The 12,075-nt window shown below is 30.4% G+C and overlaps 2 protein-coding genes across 3 annotated transcripts in view; both read right to left on the reverse strand.

Moving 5' to 3' along the window:
• LOC127700812 (Golgi-associated RAB2B interactor protein 3-like) overlaps positions 1-12,075 on the reverse strand; it is a 144,713-nt gene that overhangs the window by 65,256 nt on the left and 67,382 nt on the right. The gene's annotated exons all lie outside the window — the stretch shown is intronic.
• The window catches only part of LOC127700805 (uncharacterized), a 29,337-nt gene continuing 19,205 nt past the window's right edge, over positions 1,944-12,075 (reverse strand). The window contains exons 11-14 of the mRNA XM_052204474.1: positions 8,776-8,822; positions 7,245-7,396; positions 6,041-6,266; positions 1,944-4,913 (exon numbers count right to left, since the gene is read on the reverse strand). Of these exons, the coding sequence (XP_052060434.1) occupies positions 6,043-6,266; positions 7,245-7,396; positions 8,776-8,822 (423 nt within the window). The 3' untranslated portion in view covers positions 1,944-4,913; positions 6,041-6,042. The remainder of the gene's footprint in view (positions 4,914-6,040; positions 6,267-7,244; positions 7,397-8,775; positions 8,823-12,075) is intronic.

The following is a 12,075-nucleotide window of genomic DNA, read 5'->3' on the forward strand; positions in this document are numbered from 1 at the left end:
TTTTTCACTATAAAGGATATGTTTCATGGTTATTCCAGTGTAATTTTGGACTTTTTGTGTGCTTTGAGGTTAATCCGTATGGACCAGTCGATGGTGTTTATGAATTTTGTTTAATTGAATTTTGAAAATCTAAGGCTTAGACAATACAAGTATAGGAAACTGACCACCATTCACAGTTGTATTACCACTAACAGGTTCCTTGAATGTAATTTGATTCTGATCCCCATCCACATTACTACATTGTCTAATTTCTGCTCCAACACTACCTTGTACACATTCTCCACCTTCCAAAAATAGTTGCAATGTATAGCATGTTCCAGCTAACAACAATAGCGGAGCTCTAAACATTAAAACAACAACATTGCTCTGGCACTCAATACGACGATCTATTTTACCAATTATTTCATTCGAAGTGGTTTTAAAGAGCTTAAGTCTGGCAGAGAAGGATATATGTGCCTTGCCGTAAACACCTACAGACCGCAAATTACATGTTGTGTCTACTGTAAAGGATAGTCGTTCTCCATCTATATTATCGCACAGCAATAGTGTATTGGTATTACATACCATAAATCTGTTGACCACGATATCATTGTTGGCTTTGTATAATCTAGGTGAACAAATCTTTTTGTATTTATCATCTTCAGTGAAAGAAATGTCCTCAGTGCTACTGATGTACTGAAATATTTTATTACACATATATGTTGGAAGAATGTGGTCGAACACACATCTACTGGCAAAAAAAGAAATGCTCATTAAGCAGAATCTGATATGGGGTGCAAATAAATCCCAAATGTCAGGTGCATCATTGTTACTACAGAACACCGATATCAAATCAAAAAGAAATTCCTCGCTTACAATCAAAGAGTCTCTGCTGACAACCTTGATCATAAGTTGTATAGGAAGTGCATAAAAGTCCTCTACAAAGTTGGCACCAAGGTTAACAAATTTAGCATCTATATAGTTAAAACACATGTCCTTAACAGTATTTAAATTAAACTGATCTGAAATCATCAGAATATTAAAAACATTGGCATCACAAACTGACTTTTCCAAAAATGACTGGCAAGCTGCTAATAAGTCGTCAATCAAGAAGAATGTTGATGCATGAAGAATATCAGTTACATTGGTGTAGGTTATATCTATAGGAATGTCATATAGAAAATCAATGACCATTTTCATGGTACCTATCTGAAAATTGTTGCAGTTGACTACTATCTGATCATGATTAATATTGGAAGCACTCCATTTCTCCGACAATTTTTCCTCAAAATAATTACTTGATGTCTGCAAAATAACAGAATGGCAACTTATGGCATTGTCATCTTCACAGACCAATTTAACATTACAAAACTTTCCTGCACGGTATGCCTCTTGTAGTCTATCTTTAATAGTCATGGTATGGCTGTAAAAGAACGTAATCATAAAGCTGTATTAATTCTAAGCTTTTCATTGCATTATATTCAACCACTTTTTTAGAGGGTTGCAAAAAAGTATTTAAAAAAATAATAGGATATGTCACTTTTTGATTTTCATGTATTCAACTTTAAGCATTCCTGATGAAGGTAGAGCTACAAAAAATAAATGTGGAATGTGTCCACAGATGATGCCTCCGCTAATAAGCATTGTGTATAAGTTTTGTAACATGTGGTTGAGGCAAACTAAAATTAGAGAAGGGAAACGAAAAATGTAGCAATTTTTCCATTTGTAAAGGGGCATAACTCTAGAATGGTGAAAGTGACTCCACCAAAATTCAAACTTGATCTGTATTTAGTGGTAATAAGCATTGTGTATAAGTTTCATAACATTTGGTTGAGGCAAAATAAAGTTAGAGAACGGAAACCAACTTTGGGATGTACGTACGTACAGACGGACAAGGGTTAAACTTAATACCCCTCTGTTACGGCGGGGCATAAAAAAGCACTTATTGTAGAGAAATAAAAGTATAAAGTAATATTTTTATTGTCACCATGCAATATGAATACAAATTTATGAATAGAACATTTAGAGAAAATGTATTTATTTTCATGTAAATAAAAAAGAAACATCAACATCTATTCCTTTACATTCATATCTAATGATATATAACTCTTAGTACAATGTTTTCACTAGTTGGTATGTTTACATATGTATATATACAATATGAGGTCAATGTCAGAAAAATATAAACTTTTTTGTATGAGGCTCAGAAACTGGGTAAGGGAGAGGTTTAACCAAGCCCTTTCCCAGTTTTGTGCCGAATACAAAAAAGTTTATATTTTTTTTAAATTGACATAATAATGTTTTTATACTGCAACTTAAATAAATACATTGATAGCTATTTAAATGTAACACAAATTTCAAACTTATTTGGATCCCTTATTGAACCCCTGATTGTGGAAAAAGTGTTCCATGATGAAATTGACATTGCACAAAATATGACTGTGTTACTATATTTAGGAAATAAACACAACTAGGTGCAGTATAAATGAATATATACTAATATATGCACAATATTATTTTCATTCACATAAAATTTTCTATAATGATAAAGTTACACAAATAAAAACATTTTTTTACTCCTCTCACAGAAGGATATATTAAAGGATAAAATAAATGGGGAATGTGTCCATAGGACACAGATGATGCCGCCACTTGCATATCATATTAAGTTATAAAGGGACACAACTGAAGAATGGTGAAAGTTTATGAAAATTTATATGTAATCTAAGTTTTGTGGTAATAAGTATTGTGTATTTCTGAAAATTTTGTTGTGGAAAACTAATGTTAGAGAACAGACACGATAAATTCAGTAATTTTTCCATTTGTAAAGGGGCATAACTCTAGAAAAATAAACGTGACACCCCCAAAAATCAAACTTTCATAACATTTGGTTTAAGCTAACTTAAGTAAGAAAATGGAAATGAAAAATTCAGCATTTTTTTCTTTTGTAATGGGGCGTAACTTTAGAACAGTTAAAGTGACACCACCAAAATCATAACTTAATCAATGTTTTGAGGTAATTAGCATTTTGTACAAGTTTTAATAACATTTTGTTGAGGAAACATAAGTAAGAGAAAGGAAATGAAAAATTCAGCAGTTTTTCCATTAGTAAAGGCACATAACTTTAGATTGGTAAAAGTAACACCATCCAAATCAACCTTGATCTGTATTTTGTGGTAATGAGCATTACATATAAGTTTCTTTACATTTGGTTGAGACAAACTAAAGTAAGAAAATGGAAATGAAAAATTCAGCAATTTTTTCATTTGAAAAGGGGCATAACTCTAGAACGGTTAAGGGGATGCTACATGTACCAAAATTCAAACTTGATCTGTGCTTTGCAGAATTAGCATTGTGTTTAAGTTTCATTACATTTGGTTTCGACAAACTAAAGTTAGAGAATGGAAACCAACTTTGGGATGTACAGACGGACAAGGGTAAAACTAAATGCTCCCTCCCCTATAGCAGGGGACATAAAAATTTTAAACAAGAAGAGTAGGGTTCACAACTCCCTCAGAAGACAAGACAGAAAATTTGCTTATAAAAAATTATTATCTTGTTATTATAAGCTGAATTTTCCCAATACTTTTCTTTCCTTTATGCATTGAAAATCAGTATGGGTTTAGATGTGGGTTTTAAACAAGGTTGTTTTTCCTGTTCTATTAGTGCTAATGCTGTATGAAATCTAATTAAAGGTAATAAAATGCCACTAAGAATAGGAACCTGAAAATTCATTTTTTTTTCAAATCAAACAAAGTTTAGTTTTGAACCATAAGAACATCAAAGTGGACCAATCTAGAAATAAGGTTTTAAAATCCAATTACAAAATGACATGTTATGAAAGAAGTACACTAAGTCCCTTTGATCAAGAAGACTAAAAATGAGGTCATCATGCTATCTTATGAGTAAGAGAATTTTGTCCTAGTTTGTCTGGGCGGAATAAAATTACTAGTTTAAAAAGTCCATGGTTACTACTAGTATATCTAATCCAATGTCAGTAATATGTCTCTTATAAAATGCTTTCAGAATATAAAAAGACAAAACGTGGTCATCATACATTTTTTTTACAATAACATAAAATAAAATAGAAAACTTTCCAGAAGATTACTTTCTAAATTATACATTTTCTGAGTTACCTCCCCTTATAACATGCAAATTTATAGAAAATTGAAATCAAGCAAAACTTTTTAAAAATAATGTAATCAAGGCCAAATATATTCTTTCCTTCAAATGAAAATCATTGTTTCTAAGTTGCATTCCTGCATCAGAATTTGCTGACTTAATTAAAGTATAGTCCCATTTTAAGATGGAAGAAGACACCCATACCATCTTAAAAGCAGTTGAACTATTTGCAACTATAGATCATTTTATATATTTCATTAACCTTTATTGTGTCAGGTTCTCCGACAGAAATAGACTAAAATTTAATTTGATCCAAAACATAAATCAAAGATTCAAGTTGCCCAGTTGCACAGAATAGAAAACAGTCTATATTGAAATGTTTGCCAAAATTGAATGTAATTTGTTGACGGTAATCCTCATATTGTTAATCTCAGATGAGACAATTATCTACTGGCCAATCAACCAAGTGACAGGTAAATTGATATATTACAAATGAAATATAATTTCACACAATTAACAGCTATGTATCAACATGGTAAAACAATATATATCATTAATAATTGTGATTTAATTCATGCTTATACATTTACATTCATAGCATCTCAACATCTAAACACACACAAAAATCAGTTTCAATGTTTGTAGTTATCACAAATTCTCATACAAGTTTATGTTGATTCTGAAAAGTTTAGTCTTCAAAGATTTTGTCACCTGACACATCATTAAGATACCAGTAACAAATATTGTCTCTTCTAGTTAGAGTGGATAATGATGACTTTATGATTTGACTGACACAAATAAGTCTTTAAAATCTGAAAAAATAATGATAAAAATTAGTGACATATTTTTAATACATCTAACTTCTGTTAATGTGCATTCATTTATTTTCATTATTACCAATTTTAAACTGATTGAAATTGTCCTTTCTTTTTTTTTTGCCAATAGTTGAACGTTTAAAGGGGCACTAGCTGTCAAATTCATGTTCACCGATTTGACTCAAATTCTCATATTTGATTTATAACAATGTAAAACAATTATTCAAACTATTAAAAGTCTAAAATAAACAATTTACAGGACATGGGCTCGATAATATGTAGCTAAGTTTCGTGTGTATTGTAGTCTAGACGCCATCTAATTAACTATCGAGTTGACCTCCAAAGTCGTCCGATGACCATATAAGCGATGTCAACATAAATATAGATATAAATAGATTAAGCGAACTTGTGCAATGGGATTTTTCTATGTCTTTTTAATTTCGTATTTTGATTAAAAATATATGTTTATCATCGTTTTTACCTGTATAAGAATGATTTTTGTGGATTGAATCAGTCAATCAAATGATTTACTTTTGTTTCACTTTCAATGTTGACATTCTTTTCCTTTAAATAACTATACACGAACAATTCATGCGTTATCCATCTCTAGCTAAGTGGTTAAATTGAAGTTCACATGAATACGGATTCAATGAGGTCGAATGATTCACTTGCATCAATGTTTCTTAGCTTATTTTGACAAAATTAAACAATACTGGCTGCTAAAAGCGAATAATTATTTCACTATTTCACTTTCATTAATGATTGAACAAAAAAAATCCCATTTTCGATTTTTTTTATATCTCGTAGCTAGTGCCCCTTTAAATTTGTGATTTACCTATAACCATGGAATCAGTGGAAATTGGTGGTATCCGATGGATTATAATGAATCAACAGGAACTATTTAACCTTCATTAAATTGATTGAAAATATCATTATTTCCATTCTCACATACATATGAAACCTAAAAGTTTGTTGTTAGATGTGTAATTATGATTTTGATGAGTATAGCAAATACTCTTATTTCAAGGGAAATCTGCAAATTGCTACTTGTATACAAAATCAACATAAGTTATTGTGCATGACTAATTCTATTGTGTATATCACCAAATTTGCCATAATAGTACCTCTAGGATAGCAAGTTCTCCATTCTGTCCTTAAGATATATAAATAAATGCCGAGCATTTTGTACAGAATCAACTGCAGCTTGGATGTTTATATTGTCCCTAAGTTCAGTTAAAACTGCCTCAAAGTCTTCATCAATTTTATGAAATAGACTTGCTTCTTGGTGACACTGCTCATTGAAAAAATTTAATGTCAGCTCATCTGCAGGAATACAGAAATCTGAAGTACCTAAAACAGATTTTAAACTGGTATAAATATTACAGAAAATGAAAACATAAAGAAGTTCATATCCTTATCATCATAAATTTTCATCTTTAGACAGTATTCTGTATTGTTCCAAGAGTGCTATGATGTTGTGGTGTAATTTTGTTTTCATGTAGTCAATCTATTCTCAATTTGAGTTTATCATTTTGTAATTTATGAAACAATTTTCATGAATTGTAAACTTATATCTTTAATTTTATATGTGTTGTTGCTCTGCCAAACACAATGTAGCATACAATGAAAAGTTGGAATAACAGTTGTGGAAAGTAACTCAGTCACCTAGCATGCAAATAATATATATGTCATGAATATATTAGTGTTTTTCACTTAATGTTTACCAGGTATCAATTATTTTAATAATCAGTTAATTCAAGTAAATCTTCTTAAAACTTTTGAGAAAACAAGCATGCACATGTGTCATGATAATAACACTTTCACACACTATCAAAAGATTTGAAAACAGTAGTTAGATGTCTGGTAGATCAATAAGCTGTTCCACTTTAAAAATCTAACTGTGGAGCTCTTGGTCGAAATTAAAGTCATTCTGTTAAGTATCAGGAAAGTTTGTGTGTGTTTTTTTAAATTCATTCAACATATTGACTAAAATAAGTAGGGAGTTTCTGACAGATAAAAAAATCCTCACACTTAAAAACTCATTGCTATTACAAGTGCAAGCTGTTGAATAAATGTGAAAGCATTCTTTAAGAATTTTTTGAGAAAAGTGTGACACATATATTTGTTGGGCAAACAAGGTGAATGCAATGTAGGCCCAACTCGAGTTGTGGTAGAAAAGTAATTGATTAATAAATCAAGAATCTGGAAGCCAATTCATTAAATCATAGGTATGAAAAAAAAACTAATACAATTACTTGTACATGTATAACCAGGTGGTTAATATTATGAGAGGGGAAAAAATTCAAAAAATATGCATTGTATTCTTACCATAAACTTCAGGATAATGATATAGAACATCAGGTATGCCTGACAATATATCTCCCTGATTTTGTTTTCTTATATTATGGCTGTTCCAAAGAACTATAAGGTCTGCTAAATCTTGTTGAATTATCGGCAAATATACAAACTGCAGGCATATTCTGAAATGTTAATGGAGTATATTTCAATAAGATCCTAATATGATCCCTATTTAGAGCAATATGAATATCACAATGAATCATACATAAAATCATATTGTTGTAAAAAGATGTGGGTCTTTTTGTTGAAAAATTATGTACATGTAATAGCATTCTTTTAATGACATGAAGAACATATCTTGACTTTAATATTTAGTTTGACGAATTTCAATCGATTTAATTTACTACACGCAACTTTTCTTCACATACTGATGATTTTGTCAACTTTCATCAAAACTCTATTTTTGGCATAATTTGAGTGTAAATTTCAAAGTTTTTTTTACAAGAAATAGTTCTGTTTCACATTTTATGTGCATGAATATTAAACAATATTACATATGGTGTAGCATTCTTTTGTTTGCATTGGATATTAGGATCACATGTTTCAAAGGTTATTTTATGTATCCAAAGCCCTGGTTCTATTTTTATGTATATTGATGTTATGTTTCTATTTATATGTTTATTGACTGTAAATATAAAAAAATCTTGCTAAATTTAGATTCATGACGTCATAACATGACACCGAACATACATGAAGGATTGAGCACTAGTAGACAAATAGAAAAGAAAATTTGCAAGTATATCAGAAAGAGATATCAATAATTTTATGTTAAATGCAGTTGCTGAGAATACAAGGAAGCTTACAACACAACAAGCTATGAAATAGTTCAAAGAATATTGATATTTTCAATAACATGTTAAAATTCTTGCAAAATACATTTTAAACAAGAATGTGCCCCTCTCGCACTATCATTTTCAATGTTCAGTGGACTATGAAATTGGGGTCAAACATATGTAATATTTCAATCAAGGACTTTCACTCAGTCAATTCGTTATATAACTATAATAAATTTGAAGAAAACACAAACAATTGAATAAAATTGTCATCAACCACCAATGACTAGAATAAGGAGTTTTCAGACGTTTTCCTCCAAATTGTCTTAATAGTAGATCTTTTCTTGATGATTTTGGTTTCCTATTATCTATTCTAATTTTTTTAATATAAGGCAAAAAATGTAATGAGTCAACGGATGATTTTGATCGTATTGTCCTATTTGTAGAACTTGTCTTGTTAATCATTTTTGTTATTTAAAGTTTGTCTCTATCTTGCATGGTTTTTTATTTTATTGTTTTGACACAGTGTCTTACAAGCCTACAGATAATTTGTACCTCATGGGACATTGATATTTGTGGTTCACCTATACTCATAAAAGTCAGCGACAATTGATATCCCACAAATAATAATCAACAGTCAATTGGAATACTACAATGATGTGTCCCACTGTTGAAGCAACTTTGCTACAATTTTCCCACTATATAGTTTCATTTAGGATGCAACTCACTTGTGGATTTGACTGTTAACATTCAATAAGCCATCTGCTTGAAGGCACTGTAATGAAAAATATAACTGGCTTAAAATCTATATCACAAGATATCGAAAATGAGCTGACAGCATTTTAGAAATGATTTGTACTTTTACATGCAGATGATATTGTTTTATTAGCAGAAAACAGCACTGATCTACAATACATGTTAGACACCATTTACAAATATTGTGAAGAATGGAACATGAAAATAAATACAAAGCATTGCAAAGTTTTGATCTTTTCGAGCGGCAGAATGCCAGCAAATCTAAAGTTCACAGTAAATTGTAAAAGAAAACAAATATTTAGGAATTTTACTTTCTAGATTCTAGAAGTGGATCCTTTTTATCAAATTAAAAATACTGTGGTATGTCGGAATCCAATATATAGAATGCACAGTTTGCTCATAAATGGGTGTCAAAATGTACTAAGCAAAATCTCAAAGACCAGTTTCAACAAGAATTGCTAAAACTTCATGTTATGGTATTTTTAAAAATAATTTAAGAAAAAAATTTTGTTTTTCCTTACAAATTCATGTTTACATTATGCAAATATATATGTGGTAGTCACCACTTGCCAACTGAGTCTGGACAGTGGCAGGGTCTACTGAGAGGACATTGGTGACGAGGACCATTACAATATGAATTGTGGAACATTTAAGTCGGAAAGAAAGAAATTTCAACCTAAATACAAAAACAGGCTCTCAAGAGCCTGAATCGCTCACCTGTATTTCAGAGGAGAAGATTTTTAAATGTTAGCAAACTTGATGAACAAATTGTGTAAAATTGTCTTTAAAGGGCAATAACTCCTTAAGGGGTCAATTGACAATTTTGGTCATATTAACTTTTTTGTAGATCTTACTTTGCTGAACATTATTGCTGCTTACAGTTTATATATATCTATAATAATATTTAAAATAATAACAAAAAACAGCAAAATTTTGTTAAAACTACCAATTCGGTGGCAGCAACCCAACAATGGGTTGTTGGATTTGTCTGAAAATTTCAGAGCTGATAGATCTTGACCAATTGAACAAATTTACCCCCGTCAGATTTGCTCTAAAAGCTTTAGTTTTTGAGATATAAGCCAAAACTGCATTTGACCCCTATGTTCTATTTTTAGCCATGGCGGCCATGTTTTTTGATGGATCAAAACTTCGGATACAATTTATAAACTAAATACCCTAAGGAACATTTAGTTAAAGTTTGAAGGTATTTGGCCCAGTAGTTTCAGAGGAGAAGATTTTTGAAATAGTTTACGACGACAGACAACGACAGACGACGGACGCCAAGTGATGGCATAAGCTCACATGGGGCCCTTTGGGCCCTGGTGAGCTAAAATTCAGCCCCTAATATCTATCAATTTGATCAACTGTTCAACTCATCAAATATTGTAATATTAGAAAAACTATGTAAATTTATCAAAGTTATTATTGCGAACCCAATGAAAGTTTTCCACAGTGCCATCTCTATCTTGACAAGGTATTTAAACTTTTGTAAGTTCACCTGTCCTATTGAATGAATACAATAGCTATTTTTCTCTGTGTAGTTTATTCACTGGGACCTTTAAATATCTTCTAAGAGAAATCTATCACTCATTGATTAATTTACCTGAGTAAAAAAAATTTCTTATATATAGACAAAAATACTTTTTTTATACTCGTTAACTGCGTGTGATGATGTATTATTCAATATTAATAATATATTTTCATTCAGTTTAATATAAACATTGATTCAATCATAAAAAGTGGATTTCAATCAAAAGTTTTATCAATGTTCCTATTGAAATTTGATTTTTTTTTGTCTAGTTATAGAGAACATTTAAGAAGATCCTAATTTGAACATTATAATTTTTAAGTTTTTATTCATGTCAGACAATTTTTTTTTTAAAAGGAACAATGTTGAAAGTTTTGTCGGAAATCAACTTTTTATGATTGAATCAATGTTTATATTAAACTGAATGAAAATATATTATTAATATACAAGTGTGGACACAGATCAGTGTGGACAGTATGATTGGATGTTTGACAGTGTTTTATATGACAAAAGGAGTTCTATGTTTTATGTTTTCTATGTATTAACTGTGTTGCACAATGACAACCAACATGAGCATTAGGGGTGTTGTTTGTGTAATATTTAGTTTTTTATGTTCAACAGATACTAATTGCATTAATTACTAAATGATTATGATAGAATATATATGTTCCACATCTTTGATTTTGGATACATTTTGTAGCTAGGAGAGGAACACATAATTGGTTCATTTTTTTCTTAATGTGATTTTTTTTTATATGGGAGATGGTATCTGAGAACATGTATTTGCTTACTATTTGTATGGTTCTATTTATATTACTTTGTGGGGGATTGTCAGTATCATAAGTAAAAGATTTCGGTTAAATGTGGAAATTGTTTCTCAGTTTAGAAGACATTTAATGTTTTTTAGTAATGACAATGCCTGACATGATGATTGGGGCTAGATGAGCTAGAAAGTGAATTTCTGTGTTATTTTTAATTAATTCTTTGAAAATATCTCCTCCAAAGCTGGTCAAAGCAAAAAAAAAGTTTTGACCAGTATGAAAATGATATCAACAAAAGAACCTTTGTGAGCATGCTTCAAAGACTCATAACTAACTACAGAAGTCAGATGATAAAATGTCAAGTGGGTATTATGAACATCTACTTAATATGTCTAAATATCTAAAAAGTTTTAGTATTCAATATGAAAAAGCTATTGCAAAAGTATTCTCTTTTCAGTTTTTTTGTTATATGGATACAAATATAAGTGATACCAATACAGTAAGGCAGTTTTGTTATGGTATGAAAGTGTAGTAACTAACATTTACTGTTAATTCACACAAATTAAGAAATAAACAAATGAATGATAAATGTTGAACATGTACAATGAAATATATTTTAGAAATCAATTAGGCCAGATAGGCCTTATAAATTCTGATCTTTTTCTTAACATACTGAATGACCATTTACACTCAGAACTGAGTCACCAGTAGGCAGTACAGATGTAAAAAAAAAAAAAATGTGGATAGTGTCCACATGTGGACACAGATGATGCCCCCACTTGCATATCATATAGTTATAAAGGGACATAACTGAAGTGGTAAAAGTGACGCTACCCAAATTTGAACTTGATCCTAGTTTTGTGGTAATAAGCATTGTGTGCAAGTCTCATAACATTTGGTTGAGGCTAACTTAAGTAGAGAACAGAAACTAAAAATTCAGCAATTTCTATTTGTAAACACGCAATAAATAATTATAACTCTAG

The sequence above is a fragment of the Mytilus californianus genome, unplaced genomic scaffold (genome assembly GCF_021869535.1).
Source record: "Mytilus californianus isolate M0D057914Y unplaced genomic scaffold, xbMytCali1.0.p SCAF_5, whole genome shotgun sequence".
In the NCBI taxonomy this organism is placed as follows: domain Eukaryota; kingdom Metazoa; phylum Mollusca; class Bivalvia; order Mytilida; family Mytilidae; genus Mytilus; species Mytilus californianus.